Here is an 18,227-nt window from a genome sequence, read left to right as displayed (position 1 = left end):
GTGTGTGTGTGTGTGTGTGTGTGTGTGTGTGTGTGTGTGTGTGCATGTGTGTTCATGATGGTAGTGGTAGGGTGGAGAGATGGTGTCTGAGACCAGGAAAGAAATGTCTCGCCCATGTATTTCTCCTACCTGTGCCTTAGAGAGACTGACCTCTAGTTAGGGATCTTGAGTCTTTGACAAACCAAAGATGGACCTCAGCCCAGGGCTTGGAAAGGAGGCCTAAGCCACAGACAGACAAACCTCCCACCTTTCTTTGGGGCCACCCGACCATCCCTCTCCCTCTGCTCAGAGGCATCTGTAAGACTGGACATCCCAGGCCCTTCTCTCTCCAGTGCCTGTTTCTTCATCGGCTCTCAGGGGCTCCAGATACCATTGGCCACATCCCTGGCCCGTGGCAGGGCCTACAGAGGGACCCTGATGCAGCACAGGGCAATTTTGTTTTCCATAGGGAGCAGCTGCCCCAAAGAGTGGTCCAGGAGAAGCTGTGCATTCTTCCTGCCCAGCCTTGTGCCTAGCTGCACTAGGGCAGAGCCCCACTGAACGTCATGATGGGAAGGCAGAGAAGGGAGCACAGGTCGGACCCAGTCTCTGCTGGCTGGCTGAAGGACCTCTCAGGTGGCAAGCTGCTCTTCTCTGGCTTGTAGCAGGGTGACACTTCACACCTATAGGACAGGGTGACGTAAGAACATGGCTCTGCAGGCTTCAGAGGACAGAGAAGAAAGACACCCTCCCTCCCTGGGCCCCCATCCTCACCTGACCACACTCTGCAGGATCTTTCTCTCATCCTGATCTAGACACACGGCAAAGGGGCAGCTGCTGGAGCCGATGATCTGCACTTTGTCCACTTTGATGTAGGACGTACTGATCTGGGAGGGAAGTTCTAGTTCAGGCCCCGGAGCCCCGGCCATACGTCTGCCATCCCTGGGTGCTTCTTTCCACACAGGGACTGGGAGAGTTTGGGACAGGACTGCCTGGCAGCTCTTGAGAGCTAACCATCAAGTCAGAGGAGGAATCACGAGAACTATGCCAGGCCCTGTCTCCTCCACAGCCTCTTGAGGGATCAATACACTGCCCGCTCCAACTCAGAGACCCCAGGGTTCTCTGATGTGGCACCCACACTGGTTCAGACCTAGTGACCCTGAATGACCACCACAACCTTCCCACATACATCCATCCTCACATTCCACACCTCACATTCGCCACCACACCCCTCATCTGCCTCTCCCTTCCCAGCGATCCTTTCTCTGTCTTTTTTTTTTTTTTTTTTACATACAACACAAGGCCACCTTCGCATGCAAGCCACGGCTGACTCCTGCCAGGGCTGTGGGTGGAAGGTGAGAGAAGCAAGCCTTTACCTGGTTAAAGCCCTTTTTGGATTTAGGGTTCTGCCTCTTCACCACTTCTGTCAGGGTTAGCGTCAGCGCCTCCATGCTGGAATCTGGAGGTCAAGGGTAGCTCAGACCAGGCTCGGGACTCCCCAGCCACATCTCCCCGCCATCCTTTCCTTTCCAGCCCACTCACCTAGCTCCTCCGGCTTCTGGCAGGCCTTGCTGAGGTTAATAGAGGTGCAGACCTTCTCCAGGTTGCTCCAGCGGCTTCGCCCACTGATGGCTCCCTGGAAGGCAGTGCAGCCACGCCCTTCAGCCCAGAGCCCCAGAGCCTGATGCCTTGGGAGGGTCCGGATGCTGAAGGGCCACCTCTTGGTACCAAGGGAAGTCTGGAAGTCTACTAGAGTCAGCTCTGGGCCCCAGCTCTGGTGAGGAGGGCTCAGCAGCAGGCCCCGGCTGGCTGAGAAGGGGCCCAGCCTTGGTCTCTCTTACCTTGCCGTAAATAATCTGTAGTGTTAGAGGGACGGCCTCCCGGTCGTCGTCAATGCCCAGCCTCTTGCTACCCGGACCTGAGCCACACAGATACACTGTTCACTCAGTGTTCCCACTTCCCTGGGTACCCCTTCCCTCTAGCCTCAGCTCCTCAGGGCGCCAACTCCCCAGAGCCAGTCCGGCTCTCTCCTAGCAGGACCCCGCCTCTTGCTCCCTCTACTTTCTGACTCCGCCTCCTGCCCCTCCCTGTAAGGCTTCCCTCGGTGCCCACCCGAAGCCTTGATAGCACGAGTGGTTGCAGAGTGACCCAGCTCCAGAGACTGGATGAAGATCTCCGTAGTCTTCTCCCCGGTGACGAAGGTCAGCTGGAGGGGGCACAAGGAAAGCACGTACGTCAGTGTGGGATCCCGTGGAACCAGCACAGGGACTTCCAGGGGTGAGGATGGAGTGCTGTAGGCCCAGCAAGTCACAGGCTGGGACCAGGCCATGATGGCCACAGCTAATCAGGGAGCCTGGGAGAAACAGGACGGGGGTGGCATGCCTCACCTCTGTCTGGTAAACCTGCAGCAGCACGGGGCGGGCCGCAAAGCGGCAGTAGTAGAGTAACATATCGGCCAGGATGGGCAGCTGGGTGGCCGAGCCCTCCAGGGGCCGAGAGTCTGCCTTCAGGGACTGCTGTGGTAGATGGGACAGCCATGCCAGGTGGAAGAGGTGACAGGGTCAAGGAAACCATGGGGAGGAAGGGAGGTAAGGACGCACAGAGAGGCAGAGAGAAAGTTTGGAGGCAGACAGAGCAAGAGGAAGAGTGAGAGTGAGATGGAGTCTGGACTCAGTGCTGGGCAGGGAACCAATGTATCCTTTGTACCCCACTTTGCCTCACTCAGGCCTCCTGGGAGATGAGCCAGGAGGTAAGAAAGGGAACTGACACCTAAAGTCCTTTATACCCTTCTGAGGATCTGTCCCCTTTACCACAGTGCCCCCAGCTCTCATTCCTAGTGCCCTGGGCTCAGACTTGATCTTGCTCCTCACATATCCTGCCCCCCATTTTCTAAGCCAATCCTGGCCCTCCATGGATTCCCCCAAAGCCAGACACCTCAAAGTGAGGTGGAATGCCAGCAGCCAGAGGGCACCAAACCTTAACGCGGAGTCCACTTACCTGACAAAGGACTTCAGGAGGCAGGTGCATGAGGCCCAACACATTGCGTTCGTACCAGGGGTCAAGCATACCGAGGTAGTGAGAGATGTCGTTGGTACTGTCCTCCCGTGGGGCCACGCCAAGGTCCTGAGGTAAAGGACAAGAATTATCCCCAGCCACATAGAAAGTCAGCCTACCACAGCTACAGAGCACAGGGGAAACCCCAAGTTGAGCTTCTCTACGCCTCTAGAGAAATATGATGGTATTCCGTCTTTGTCATACGGCAGAATGTCATACCCAGGCACAGGGCGGGGACCTGGACATGAGGGCCAGGCAGGGGAAGGTGCTTACAGACACAGGAAGTGGCTCTGAATGATTCTTTTAACTAATACCCAGAACCCATTCTCATCTATTCCTCTTTCCCACCCCATTCGGCCGGAGGTTTGGGACGTACTGCAGGGCTGGGGTGCTTCAGGGAGTCTGTGGGGAGTGGAGATGCCTGGCTCAGAGCGGATGGGCAGGCGCTGGGGCTGGTTCCGTGGCTTCTCTTCACAGGCACATAGAAGAACTGGAGCTTGAAGAAGCGTGTGAGGATAGGGTGACTGGTCTCCAGCCTCCTGGTGAGGGGATAGTGAGTGGTGAACCCATGGTGACTTCAGGACTCCGGGCAGGCTCTAAATTCTAGCAGCACCACAGTCCTGATGCCCAAGGCAGAGTGACACACCCTGTCCCCATCCTTACCGGAGCTTGCTATAGGCCCGAGCCACCTTCCCTGAAATCCGATCAGAGCCAAAGACCACAACCCGTAGTGTGGAGGCCTTGGGGTCCTCATCCCCACTGAGGAAGGGACGGCGGCGCTGGTGGTGCGAGGGTGGTGCCAGAAGCCATCTGGGGAGTTGGGTGCTGAGCTTGGGCTGGGGTAGGGACCTTGAGCGTTGAGCCCTGGAGGGGACCTGAGACGGACAGTCCAAGGGGCTGCAGAGGCTCCCCGCCCTCCGCAGAGGCAGGGTTGGGTCTAGGCTGCTCTCCAGGCTCCGAGAGTCCCTCCTCAGGACCAGCTGGCTGGTGCTCTTTAAGAGTTTATAGAACCTGTTGAACTTCTGCCCAGGCCTGCAATGACCCTGGTGTTTCTGGCTGCCGGGCTTTTTGGACCACTCTGAGGAGTTTTCCTCGCTGTCCTCCACGTAGCCACTGTCCATGCCATCCGAGAGGCCTGAGACAAAGGTGGTCAGCACCTGGCGGGACAGCACCGGTTCTGAGGCCTGAGAGGAGGTAAGCAACAGTGTGGAGTCATGAGACACTAGGGAGCTGGTGGAGAGGAGAGAGTCCCTCTCGGCGCAATGCCTGTCCATCTCCAAGTCCTCCTCTTCCTCCTCTTCATCATCTCCCAAGATCCCTGGCTGCAGCAGCTCCTGTTCCTTGAGAAGGACTTCCTGTAGGATGTCTATAGGGAGACAGAAGCAGTGTTTGGGTCGGTGTCCTTTGAGCCCCTGCGGAGGGTGATGGGCTCTGGAAGGGTAGGAGGTGTGTTTGCTCCAGGGCTATAGTGCCCACCACCCACTGGGCCTGTGGCCTGTAGTGTGGGAGAGCCCACAAGGATGCAAAGCATCCACAGATGCAGGATCAGACAGACAGATGGAGTCTGGGACCAGCTGCCCCTTACCAAAGCTGTCCTGGTTCCAGCTGTAGGTGTAGCATCTGGCAACAGGGATGGGGATGGTGTGGAGCTTCCCAGGGCTTGCAGTGTCTGTAAGAGCAGGGAGGACAGGAAGAGGGGACTGGGAGGGGGCCTTGCGGAATGGCCAGCTCAGTCTCCTGGCCTTACAGAAGAGGCCAGAGTTGGAGCAGTACAGGCAGGAGCCACAGAACTGGGTGGGCTGGGATACCTGACTCGGCTACAGCACCTTTAAGGCGCCGTGTAGACAGACGGCAGGCCCTGTACAAACTCTGTGGGCCAAGTCACAGCCCTCATTTTACTGACAATCGGGAAAAGAATAGAAATAGAAACACTAGTTTAAAAGTCTTGTTTGGATGTTTTTGGTTTGGTTTTTGGTTTGGTTTGGTGTTTGACTTTGTGAGACAGTTTCTCTGTGTAGCTCTGGCTGTCCTAGAGCTTGTTCTATAGACCAGGCTGGCCTTGAACTAGGAGATCCACCTGCCTCTGTCTCCCGAGTACCGGGATTAAAGGTGCTTGCCACCACCTTCTGGCTTTCGTGTTTGTTTTGAGACAAGGTCTCCCTATCTAGCTGGCCTCAAACCCATAGACTCCTTGCCTTAGCCTCCCCAGTGCTGAGACTGCAGCCGCATGCCACCATGCCAGGCTCCTTAAGGTTGTATGAGGAACAGTACCTGAAGCTGCCCACTGGTGCTTAGACGTTATGCCACCTGACTCTGTGGTGACAGGAGTGGCAGGGGGCATCTCTAACTTCTTTTGGAGCAAGATGTGACCATGATGTAAATGGGTCCAGGAATATGTACCAAAGTAATGAGAGCGGCTCCATTCCCTCAGTGAGCTCTCTCTTCCTCTTGCTAACATGAAAGCAACCAACCCAGCCATGGATCTGCCCACAGGAACTCTGCCTGGAGACTCAGGGAGCACAGAGATGCTGAGGAACCTGGTCCCTGGAAGGCTCTGTGGAATAGAGCTGCCAGGCCGGCTGGTGTGCACCCTCTGCATGCCAGAATAGATGGTAGGGAAGTGGAGAGAGCTGTTCTCCCTCCCTCACACCTTACCTAAGATGCCAGGGAAGCCAGCTTTTTCTCCCACTGCCTGCAGCTTGGTCCGGAGCCACTGGCGGGCCTCTGCTACATCCCCAATGCCAGATGCCAGCTCCTGGGCTTCTGTCGTCTCCGTGAAGATGTCCTCCAGCTCTTCTATCGTCTTGGCCTGAAAGTCCAGGAGGAGACAAGGTATGTTCCTGGCCCGTGGCCGGGTCACCCGTCTCTCCCAGTTTGCAGTACCAAACCAATGGCTCCCAGCCTCCTGACCCTTCTGACCCTCTCTGTAGCAAAATGCTTCTTCATAGACCTAGGTTCCCTGGTCTTTACCTGAAGTTTGCGGTGTAGTTTAGGAAGGTCACAGTGGGCCCCAAAGGTGGCCTGGAAAGCATGCAGGAGCAGGGTGGTGTAGGTGCCGTGGGGTGACTGTCCAGGCGTGCTCAGCTTGTCTGCCACAGCAAGGAATTCAGCCTGTACCTCTACCGGGTTCAGCAACAGCACGGTGCTGGGGACACAGAGGATGGACCGTGAGCCGCTGCACCCTCTGTGCCCAGGGGCTCAAATCCACACAGGCCACCTCACAACACAAGTGATGCAGCCTCCCGGAAGGAGCTTGGGATGCTGGGAGACCATCTCCATGGGGCATGCTTATGATTACTCTGAGGTGTGTTTCAGGCAGAGCACTCAAAGACTTTTCCAGAACCGAACCTGAAGGGCTGGACAGAAGGCTCAGCAGTGATCATACACTGCTCCTGCAGAGAACCGGAATTCCCAGCATCCACATGGTGGTTCGCAACTACCTGTAACTCAGCTCCGGGAGGTAGGCCACCTCTGGCCCTTGCGGGCATCTGTACAAACATACCCATACCTAACTCCTCCACCCCCACCTACACATATACATAATTAAAATAAATATTTTTCAAAAAACTGATCTTAAGGAGCTGGGGATATAGCTCAGTTAGTGAGTAATTATCTAACATGCACAAGCTCTGGGTTTGATCCCCATATAAACCTGGTATGAGAGTGCACGTCTATCATCCTAGCACTTGGGAGGGGGAGGCAAGAGGGGGCTAGAAGTTCAGTGTCATCCTTGTCTTCATAGCAGCCTCTAGGCCAGCTAGGAACGTAAGAGAGTCTTCCTCAAAACAAACAACGGCAAAAACGTGAGGCTGACCTTTCACCGTAAATTTCTCCTGAAGTTTTATGTTAAGACAGGGTCATTCTGCAAACTCCAGTGTGGCCCATGGTTCTCTGCCCTCAGTCTACTGATGCTGCCTTGACTTTTACATAATCACCTATTCCTATGAGAAGTCTGAGTGGATACGGGTTACTCACAGAAGGACCACTATTCACCAAGGTAACTTGAAGCTCACTGATCATTTTTCAGGAGAAAGAGAGCAGCCTGTCATGGGTTGTTATTTACTGTGGCCTGAGGGACTGACATCTGTCCCCAAGTCAGGCCTGTATCCTCCACTCCTGGGGGAATCTTTCTAAACTAGTCCATAAGCATCAGGCTTCCAGCCTGGGGCTGGGCCATCATGGCCTGGGCCACCTCTAACCCCCTCTGCAGGGTACCTGGGACCCTTGTGATGTCAGGTTTCAAATGTCTTTGTTATGGAGGCTTTCAGACACATTCAAATACTAAGAGAATTGTGGAGCCAGAAGTGTGTGAGGCAGTTGTCAGCAAGCAGCCTTCTCACTTCTCTGTGCTAACCCCAACTCTGTGGGTTTCAGGACCCATGGGGCTGTAGCAGAAACGGTCCAAACCTCCCTCCCTCCCTCTCACAGTCCCACACTATATCAAACCTCAGGGCAAAGAGGCATTGAGCAGGTAGAGTTCCTGCCAGGCTCTGCAGGTCTGCCTTCAGAGCACAAGGACAGGACAGTCCCTATCTGTCAGAGAAACTGACTTTTAAATTATTATTATTTTTAATTTCCTTATTCAGAATTAAAAGGATCCTGGAGAGATGATTCAGCGGTTAAGAGCACTGGCCATCCTTCCAGAAGACCCAGGGTTGATTCCCAGCACACATGGCAGCTCACAACCATCTACAACTTCAGTCCTAGGGGCTCTGATGTCTTCTTCCAGCCTCTGTGGGCACAGATACACATGCATACAAAACACTTATAGAGTTAAAACATGAATCTGAAGGAAGACTAGAAAGAGTAATTCCGTCACTAAATACCACAGCAGCGACAGCATGGTCGGTGACTGGAATGTGTGGTTTTGGGTGAGTGCAGGAGGCGGGGGTGGGGGTGGGGGTGGAGGGGTGGAGGGGAGTTCCTTTCCCTGTTTCTCCCTCCCCCAAGAACACTCACACAGTGGAACTCCGGTGGCTCCTGACAGGCAGGCCCTGTTCAGCCCTTACCAGCCGCTGGTAGGAGATTCCTGTGGACCAACAAACAACACAGAGGCAAGGGTGTGTGGGTTTAGGTCCCAGGCAATGTCATCCCAGGCCTCTTGCAAGCCAGGTTCTGTACAATCAAGCTGGGAGAGCCCCAAGAGGCTCCAGACAAACATTTGAAGACAGACAGTTGCTATTTGGCCCTCGGCTAAGTGCTTTGCTTCTGTGGACTGGTCACTTCACCTGTAACACTTCAATCTTCACCTCAAAGCCACCCTGAGCCTCTCTGGCTACCCTCTGTCTTTTCTTGGCCATTTTGTCCAGGTTCTGTCCCTAGATTGGGAACAGGCAGCAGGATACAAAGGGATGTGTTGTTCGAGCCCCCATGTCCTATTCTGTTTCTTCCCACCTGGCCTTGGGCAGGCAGGTCATTTACCCTGGTCCTCAGTCCCCCCTGAAGAGACAGCTAGAGGAGACACCTCTGTGGCTGCTCATAGCTTAGTCCCTGGCCCACCTGGGATGCACCAGGTTGGCCTTCCCCGGAGGCAGAACTTCATGAGAGGGAGAACTCAGGCCCAGGAGGCTGCCAAGTAGTCCCTAGACCCTCGAATAGTGTCACTAACGCCTGGTGTCTCCCTACAGTGGGGGAGGGGTGTATGCCAGGCACCCACCAATCTCCATGCTCAGCCTCAGTTGGCCAGGCAGCACCCTGTTCCACTCTCCTCTTCTCTGCCTGGCTTCTCACACCTTGGTGACCTAGGTCTTGCCTAGTGCCTGATTTCTCTGACAGTCCCCAGCAGAGCCTGTCTCCCTTCCTCCCCTGAGACTTTAAACACACTGAAAGGAAACAATGTTCAGAAATAGGCGCAAGGAAGTCCCTGCTGGGCACATGGCACCCCTGGCTGGGACTGAGCTGGGGAATGGGAGGGAATTCCCCTTGGATGCAGGAAAGCCAAGAAAGCTGTAAACACAAAAGGCTGGCCGGCTGTGAATTTTGTTTGGTAAATGACAGGAAATTACCAATTCATGTTTTTCTAAGTTGGGACCTAATTGGTTTAATTGTTGGCCTTTTGTGTGATGTTGGCTTTCTATAATTGCCACAGACGCTAATTTTAGGTCTTCTTTGCTAATAGCATCCTTAAAACAGTAACTGTTACTCTTAGGATTTGGGGTGCCATCTAGTGACCATTTACTTACATTGCAAAGATAAACTCAATCCCACCACACCCTCTGCCCACACAACATCCGTGTAACATAGACAAGCAAATCTTCTCTTGACTATAGTTACGTGTGTGTGTGTGTGTGTGTGTGTGTGTGTGTGTGTGTGTGTGTGTTTTTCTGGGTAGAATCCAGGGCCTTGAATCTCTAGCTATTTTCTCCATCTCTACTTAATGTTGTTTTTATTTTGTGGGTTTTTTTTGGTTTTGTTGTTGTTGTTGTTGTTGTTGTTGGCATATGTATGTGTATATGCTTGTCTGAAGGTTTAAGGCCCCATATGTATGTATGAATGTGCATGCAGTGTATGTGGGGGTCAGAGGTTGGCAGAGGGTATCTTTCTCAATTGTTCTCCACCTTATAAAGGGAGCCAGGATATCTCACTTGAACCCAGAGTTTACTGGTTCTGCTAGACTCGCCAGGCAGCTTGCCTTGGCACGCCCTGGGTTTCGCCTTCCAAGCACTGGAATTTCAGGCAGGCTGTCACTCCTGCCCAGAAGTTACCTGGTGTTGAGAATCAGAACTCAGGTCTTCATATTTATATGGTAAGTGCTTCACTCACTGAGCAACAGCCCCTTCAGTGCTTTTAAAATGAGCAGCCCACTCCCCAGGGGTTCTTCACCCTCCCCCCAATGTGGTGCAGTTAGAATGGGGGCTGCTTCCTATGGCCTTTGTTGACCTAGGATGGACACCAAGCCATGAAGTCTCTGTCCCTGCATGTCAGATTTCCAAAATGCTAAGCTACGGACTACCCAGCCCACTGTATTCCACTGCAAGCTTTTGCCCTGGCCCCAAGCCCAACTGCTCAGCCTTTCACCACTTGGTTGTATAGGTGTCTTTTGACTCTGGGAGAGCGTTGGCAACTGCAGTCCCTGTAGTTACCCTTCTGTGGCATTCAGGATGAGGACTACCCTCTGTCATGTTTTTCCTTATGTCGCTGTGTAGGGATATTTGCATCCCCTCTTCTTGGGCTGTGGTATAGTTAGCGTGGAGGCTGCTTCCAACATTCTCTCCTGTACTTGTCTGCTTAGCTTGGAAGCACCAGGAGGGGTGTATTCAGGAGGACACTGGCACATCCTGACACGCACTGTCCCAGAGGAAGCTGTGTTTTGAGCTAATGGCTTGTCTAAAGACGTCCACAATTCCAAGTAGAAACACAGCCATTTGATAAAACAGCTAACCTGAAGACACCCACCCCTCCGTGTCCTCTGACCTCTCTTGGTGACAGCCTCCACTGCTTATCGTGAGATTATGGGATTTATGAAGTTTATTGGCGGGCTAGGTCCTGACCTGAGGACATACTAGAACTGACTGACACAGGACATGTCGGACTTTTCCTATAAGGGTAAGTTCCTTCTAAGAAGCACTTGGGGTCTCCCAAGTATAGGGGTCACCTGTCTTGGTAGGAATAAGGCATCAAGTAAATGGGAGAGGACTTCACCATGACTTTTGGAATTAAGTAGATGTCGGTTTACCGTCTAACTCCTGTTTCATCATCTAAACAATGAGCATACCCGTTACTACACCAAGAGCTGTTCTGAGGTTGCATGGGACCCACACTTGCCTTATTGTGAGCACACAATAGTGACACCTGCACCATTATTAACAGCAGAAGTCCTGCTTTGATGGAGAAACCTGCCCAAGGTCACTAGCTGGTACGTGCCAAAATCGAGGTCCTTGTCACCCAAGGTCCATGTTCCTTCTCTCCACACTTGACTGTATTGCCTGGGCAGGGGAAGTGGATTTCTCACTTATGCACATGTTGGGAGTGTTGTATCATTTCCTCCCCCTGCAGGACTGTGTGTGGTCTGCTGAGACACAAGCCTTGAGGTTTGCATGCTTTCAAAATTGCTGAATGCCTCACATGTAAAGTGCCCGTGCCACCGACCAGGATTCCAGATCAGTCCTTAGCAGGCAAGTATGGTATTCTGTATCACCGTGTGAACACACGGTCAACATTCGATAAACACATGGTCTGAAGCCTAAAGGGCTGTGCTGGGGGAGGGGGGTGTTGTTGATGCCATCGGGGGTGGAGTCAGGAAAAAAGGGAAGGCCCTACTTTGATAACCAGCCCACTTCCTCCATACTTAAGGAGACTACCAACTCTTGTTTTCATAGCAACCGAGTCTCTGAAACTTTACTGGGGGAGGCCCAGATTCCCCAGGTCCCTTGTCATCGGTTTGACTTTGACAGGACCTATCTCTGAAGGTATCAGCATCCCAGTGCTTTACTGTCCCCCTGCAAGATCGAAATCGATAGAATCAGCACCTGTCTTCACAGATGACCCTGAGGAAGGGGAGGGGGGTGGCGGCACTGTGCTCCTATTGTTCAGATGGGGAACCTGAGGCTTATGTATGCTCCACGTCCTATCAAAGGGCCTCCCAGCCAGTGAATGTTAGACTCTGACCCAGGATTTGAAATCAATGGCCTGGCACTAAGCCAGAGGAACCACAGAGCTACTTGGCTCTCCTTCGATGGCTCAAGTTCCCTGGCCTCTATTCTAGCCTTCTCCTACAGCTTCTCTTGGGCAGGCTCACTACAGATGGGAGGCGTCGTGCAGAAGTAAGTTCCACCAAAAATCACACTAAGACGTTCTCCAATAAGCCTACCTCCTGGTCACGTAGAAGAAGGTAACTTTATCTAACCCACTACTTGCTGAGGACGAGGGCGTGGCTTCTGTGAAATTACCTACCTATGGAGTGAGAAAAGTCACAAGTGTTTGTATTGTTGCTGTTGCTGTTGTTGCTGTTGTCGTTCCATAGAAACGGTCACACCCAAAGCTCTGGCCCCACCAGACTGTGTCTGAATGGTGCCAGCTCAGTTTGCCTCTAATGTCAGTTAATTTCTACTTAATCTTGTCAGTTGGCATCTCATGCCCTCAGTTTGAATCTTATTCCAGCTTATGTGAGAAGTTTACATCCATTTCTTCTGCCTTTTTTTTTTTTTTTTTTTTTTTTTTTTTTTTTTTTTGAGACAGGGTCTCACAATGCAGCTCTGGCTGTCCTTGGAACTCACTGTGTTGAGCAGGCTGGCCTTGAACTTAAAGAGATCCACCTGCCTCCGCTTCCCAAGCACTGGGGTCAAAGGCACAGACCACCGTGCCTAAATACTTCCCTGCCTTTCTTGAAGCCAGCTCTACCTTGCTACTGCTCAGTAATGAATGGACTCTAACTTCAATACAGGCTCAGTATAGAGTTGTGGGAGACTTTGAGCTATTTGGAAGTGATTCTCTGCTGCCAGGAGAGGTCATGGTTTCCTATTTCAGTTCTGCTTACCCTCAACGAGGGATGGGCAGCTCTGTGAGTGCTCCCAGCATCTGACCTCTCCCAGATCCTTAGTGTGTGTATCTGACACCTCTCATAGTCTCATACCAAGGACACTCAGCAGTGAGTGGCCACCGCTGAGTCTTCCCTCAGTTGACGAAGGGCACATCCTCCATTTCCACCATCAATGGCTGCTCTGTCTGGCTCTTCACTCCTAAGTTTAGCATGCCATCATTCCAAGTTCCTGCCTCTCCACACCTGTTTGCTGGGCTGCTGAGAACAGCGCTTCTGACCAACAACCCACCAAAGTGTCATCTCAAGGCATTGCGTGCACCCAGCTAAGGCTAGCCACATGGTTCTGCTTGAAAGTGGGAAGCAGTCTCTCCATAGGAGATGCCCCTCCCCCATGCAGCAATCTCCCTGGACCACTTCAAATCCAGGAGCCACTCAGTTCTGTGTGCACAGACGCACTGTCAAGATATCCGAAGTTTAAATTCTTTCCCTCGATATTGCAAATGGAAAGAAAAGCTTTGTGTCCTAGAAAGGGACCCCGGTCAACAGCCAGAAGCCAAGACAGGTCCATGAAAGAGACTGACCTTACACTGACTGCTCATTTAAGATGAGCAGGCAGATCGGCCGGAGATGTGAGGTGTACAAGCAAAAATCCAGTCCTGAACTTTTTAGTGCTCCTGAGTTGGGGTATAGAATGTAATGCTTCAATCAGCTTGTGTCTACTGTATGTAGATGATGACAATTAAATGCCCCAGATGCTAAACACAACCTAGAGTAAGTAAACGTTACAATGGAAAAGCAAAAGGATTACAATGTATCATGTATGGGGGCTTCAGTCAACTACCTAGTCAACATCTAATAATCTAAGTGCTGCTTTTTAAGTACCATTTTAAGAGATTTTATTTATTTATTTATTTATGATGTATGTGTATGGTGTGTGGGAAAGTGCTTACATGGGTACAGGTGCTTCAGGTGGCTAGAAGAGGGCAGCAGATTCCATGGAATTGGAGTTAAGAGGTGACTGCGCTGTCCCACGTGGGTGCTGGGAACTAAATTTGGATCCTCTGTGAGAGCAGTATTTGCTTTTAATTGCTGAGCCATTTCACCAGCCTCCATTTTAGAAAACTGAATAGCATCCTACCAAATGACTGTGACCATGCACTGTACTATGGTCATTAGTCAGGGTTCTGCATTGGCTAATGGTTAGGAAGGGTACATTTGATGAACATTCTCTCTGCTAAATCTTTGCACAGCCATGGTTAGTCTTCTGGATTGAGTTTCAAGAATGGAATAGTGGTGTAAAAGGGTGATGCTGGAGCCAGCCCTCATCACTTTCCCATCAATAGTGGTATTTTCAGTCTTTTTAAAGTCAGCCACTTTGAAAAGGCAGGCTGCAGCTCCTTCCAGTTCTGCATCTGCTTCAGTCCTAGACAGCATTGTTCTCAGGGTCCTTTCTGAAGCATGTGAATCATATTCATTCAGTATATAATCAAAATATAATCAATATAAAAATATTTATATTTTCACTGGTTTGTCTGACAATTTTTAAAACTGACTCAAAAGAACCTTCCATAGATCTGAAATAATTTCTAACACACACACACACACACACACACAATTTGTCATCTGTGTTCCACATTTGGGTGTTCAGTTCTGCACTTCCAGATCCTCATAGCTCTCCATAGTTTTATCTTAGGAATGTGCTTGGCCACTCCACTCCTCTGCAGCCCCAGGTTCACATACCCTATTTTCCGTCCACTATTTTTATTCTCTTGTTTTCCATGCTTAAATCCTTTACTTATCTGTAAGTTATTTTATGTTTAAGATGGAACTTCGTTTAAAATTTGTTTTTTATTGAGACACAGTCTCTCTATATAGTCCTGGCTGGCCTGGAACTCATTCATTACTATAAGACCAGGCTGGCCTCAAACTCACAGAGGTCCACCTGCCTCTGCCTCCAGAATACAGAGGTCAAAGATGTGAGCTGCCAATGCTCTGCAGGATTAGAATTTTAACTCATTTCTAAAATGATCTGCGAGTTATCCTAATAGTACTTATTAAGTGATTGAGCTTTTCTGTAGATGTTTTGAGGGTGCCTCTTTACCATGGCATAGCTTTTGCGTATTTAATTCATTTCTAGATATTGCCTTCGGGTCTATTGATCTATTTCTACACCAATAGGTGCTATTTTAATAACTTTAGCATTATGAAAGACCTATTGATGGAAATAATTCCTTCTCAGTCTCTTCTAAGAGCATATAAATAAACACATAACAAATGAATAAATTAAATGCTTCTGTAGTCTATTTATAATTTCAAATAGGCGTTATTTGTTCCAGTTTAAATGATCTTGGTACTTTGATCTAGATACATTATTTCCATGATACCTGATGTTATTAAGATATTGGTTCAGATCCACAGTGTATCTCGTCAATGATCAGTCCTTTAGTTAATGCTGACATCTCTGTGTGGGTTACTCACATTTCTTATTTTAGATTTTTATTTTTTTAGGTTTTCATCTCTGTTGTATTCCTCCCCTCCTTTTGTGCCTCTCTCCTTTCCTCCCTCGCCTCCTCCTTCCCTCTCTGCCTCTATCTCTTTCTTCTTTACGCAGGATCTCACTCTGTAGCTCAGGCTGGCTCTCAGACTTGTAACAGTGCTCCTCCTACTTCTGCCCCTAGTCCTGGATCTTTCCCTCCTGGGTGGGGCTGGTAAACTGGGAAGTTTACTCTGCCTTTGCTGGCTCTGAGTTACTCATGCACGTGATTCTCTCACGCTTAGATAAGCAATTGGGTGTTATAAAATTAAAATGTCATCTCCTCCAGATGAAGAAATACCCTTTGCATAGGCAAAATACATACAAGGAAAACCAGAACGATACTCAAGTTTAATGGAAATGCTTGCGGCAGTTCCCTTGGGCTGTTGCCATATTAAAAACACTTCTGTAGCAATCATTTCCATATTTTGAGGGGTTTTGAATATCAAGAGAGAGTGCTGATGCTAAGCAAGTGCTTTAGAGGAATCTATCAAGATGAGTCCCATGAAATAGAACCGTGGTGAATTACTGTGTTCTGGGCAGCCTCTCAGGGACTCAGACCTGGTTGTTCTTCCTCTTGCTGAAGCATGGCTTTCTTATGATTCTCATTTAAAAACAGCGTTTACACCATTTGCCTCTGTAGGAAAGGGTGCACACTGCCAAGCCAGATGACCAGAAGTTGATCCCCAGGACCCGCACAGTGGAATTAGAGAACTGTCACTATGCTGTCGCACACATGCACGGCCACCCCGACACAACATGCATAAGTGTGGTTTAAAACAGCAGTCACAATTTCTCAAGAACTCTTACTTTTCAGATCCTAAGTATGAAAGAACCTGGAAACATGCTGGAGAGATGGCTCAGTGGTTAAGAGCACTGACTGCTCTTCCAGAGGTCCTGAGTTCAATTCCCAGCAACCACATGGTGGCTCACAACCATGTGTAATGGGATTTGATGGCCTTTTCTGGTGTATCTGCAGATAGCTACAGTGTACTCATATACATAAAATAAATAAATAATTCTTAAAAAAAAAAAAAAAAAAGAACCTGGAAACCTGAAATCTCTGTCCATACCTGTCAGGACAGCCATCAACAGCCTCCATTCTTAGCAGCAGGCGCTATCCCTGGGAAAGCCACTCCTACAACTACCTAGTTGCTCCCAGGGCAAAGAGAGCAAATTTCATCATTATCCTGGAGACTTCTCTGAGTGATCTGCACAGCCCTGGCCACCCGGTAGCTAATCAGAGGTTCTCAACCTTCCTAACTCTATGACCCTTTCATACAGTTCATGTCCTGGTGCCCCAACCATAAAATGATTTTCATTGCCACTTCATGACTGTAATTTTGCTACTGTTCTGCCCCATGATGTAAGTATTTTTGGAGATGGAGGTTTGCCAAAGGGGTTGAGACCCACAGGCTGAGAACTGCTGCCCTAGCTAATCAGAATAGCGGTTCAGGCAGGCCTGTGCTGGCTTCCCTGAACAATTCTTACTTAAATAACTCCCCATATTGACTGTCTTAACGTGTGTGAGCACAACCATGTGATGCTAAGCACACCGTGAAGAGCGCACTCCACATTCCTCACCATGGTGTGAGCAAGGATGGCATGTGTGAAGAACTGTTCCAGAAGGGCTGGTTATCCTAGTCATGTGACCCCTGGCCCCCTTGGTACTCACCTGGGGCCTTGAGTTCAGCATCAATGAAGGTGAGCATCTCTCTGCAGATGCTGCAGTAGGGAACGGGCCAGGTCAGGAAGCAGTGGTAGGTGCTGGCTGCCTTCAGCAGGAGGTCGGAGTCTGGTGGGAAGTGTGGTGTCTAGGGTGGAAGAGGGACAGTAAGGCGTATGTAGGTATTCAGGGGCAGGGGTTAGTGGTATACGCCTTTAATCCCAGCACTCGGGAGGCTGAGGCATGTGGATCTTTGTGAGTTCGAGGCCAGCCTGGTCTACAGAGTGAGTTCCAGGATGTATGTATATATGATATATGTATAGTATAGAAACCCTGCCTTGAAAAAAGAAAAGAGAAAAAGGTGAACAGGTGAGGGAGAGTTCATTTGCATCCCAGGACAGTTTCTGCTCCCTCTCTGGAATATCTCACAAAGGACACACACTTCCGGGGAGTGGTTACACCCCAGGACAGGATCAGGGAAAACTGAACTATGGACAGACAAGATGCTGTCCAGAGCTTCTCTGTGGCAATGTTCTCATCAAATAGGGTCTCAAGTAGCCCAGGCTGGCCTTGATCTCGTCACCACCTCTCAAGTGCTGGTTTTATGCAGTGCTGAGGATTGAACCTGGGGCCTCATGCTTGCTAGGTAAGCGCTCTCCCCACTGAGCCACACACTCAGCCCACAAACCCCAGTTTTTCCAACACTTTTCAGAGAGGAAGTCTCTCTGAAAAGCTGTTGGCTCAGAGGTCGTTGTAAATGGTGCCATGGCTTCTACTCCCTTTGAGGAACTATGTTCTGTGCAAACACTATTCGTATGTAAATATTCTCATGAGAGGCAGATTTTTTATTCTTTGGGTGGACTGAGTTCAGTATGCCAGCCGTCATTTGGTTCAGCAGACTGGTGAACGCCAGAGATAACCCCATCAGGTAAAGCGGACCCCTAGGGTGAAAGATTAGTTGAACATAAAAGTCTCCCCATGTGACTTCTCATGACCGCGCTATGACACGGTTCCTTCATGGAAGCCAAGAGATAGCAGGTACCATGGCAACCACCTACACCAACCAGAGGCTTCCCATAGTGCTCTCAGAAGGTCTCCATCCATCTCAAGTGTCCTGGCTCCCAAGTTTGTCCTCAGGGAGGTGAGACCTGTGGCAGAGCCCACTCTTCCCTCTCCTCTCTCAGCTCCTGGCCTGGCTGCACTTACACAGAGGACGGTGGAATAGAAGAGCAGAGCCAACGGGGCGAGGAGGTCATAGGTGCCCTTCTCTTGGACCTGTGGAGATGAGAGGGAGGTCAAGGTCTTTCAGCCATTGTACAAGTTGTGTCTGTGCCGACCTCAGCAGATGAATTCAGACATTTCCTTCTCTCCCCCTTCTTTCTCCCAACGTGCTTGAGACCTTCCACAAAACCCTCCCTGTGATTCCAAGGCAACGAGAGGGTCCACAATGGGGGGTCATGAGAAATTGGGAGCATGGTTTTGAAGTGATTTACTTGTGACCAGCAAGCAAAGGCCCC

General features: G+C 50.4%; 1 protein-coding gene across 1 annotated transcript in view; it reads right to left on the bottom strand.

The window, feature by feature from the left end:
• Window positions 1-520: 520 nt before the first annotated feature.
• The window catches only part of Pik3r5 (phosphoinositide-3-kinase regulatory subunit 5), a 61,220-nt gene continuing 43,513 nt past the window's right edge, over window positions 521-18,227 (bottom strand). Inside the window, exons 4-19 of the mRNA XM_021212858.2 lie at window positions 17,917-17,985; window positions 16,720-16,858; window positions 7,993-8,062; window positions 6,004-6,178; window positions 5,689-5,842; window positions 4,619-4,702; window positions 3,697-4,399; window positions 3,410-3,572; window positions 2,977-3,102; window positions 2,367-2,495; window positions 2,092-2,185; window positions 1,821-1,897; window positions 1,522-1,615; window positions 1,356-1,438; window positions 754-866; window positions 521-662 (exon numbers count right to left, since the gene is read on the bottom strand). Coding sequence (XP_021068517.1) covers window positions 521-662; window positions 754-866; window positions 1,356-1,438; window positions 1,522-1,615; window positions 1,821-1,897; window positions 2,092-2,185; window positions 2,367-2,495; window positions 2,977-3,102; window positions 3,410-3,572; window positions 3,697-4,399; window positions 4,619-4,702; window positions 5,689-5,842; window positions 6,004-6,178; window positions 7,993-8,062; window positions 16,720-16,858; window positions 17,917-17,985 — 2,415 coding nt within the window. The remainder of the gene's footprint in view (window positions 663-753; window positions 867-1,355; window positions 1,439-1,521; window positions 1,616-1,820; window positions 1,898-2,091; window positions 2,186-2,366; window positions 2,496-2,976; window positions 3,103-3,409; window positions 3,573-3,696; window positions 4,400-4,618; window positions 4,703-5,688; window positions 5,843-6,003; window positions 6,179-7,992; window positions 8,063-16,719; window positions 16,859-17,916; window positions 17,986-18,227) is intronic.

Source organism: Mus pahari, chromosome 14 (genome assembly GCF_900095145.1).
Source record: "Mus pahari chromosome 14, PAHARI_EIJ_v1.1, whole genome shotgun sequence".
Lineage (NCBI taxonomy): Eukaryota > Metazoa > Chordata > Mammalia > Rodentia > Muridae > Mus > Mus pahari.
This window is presented reverse-complemented; position numbering and strand designations above follow the sequence as displayed.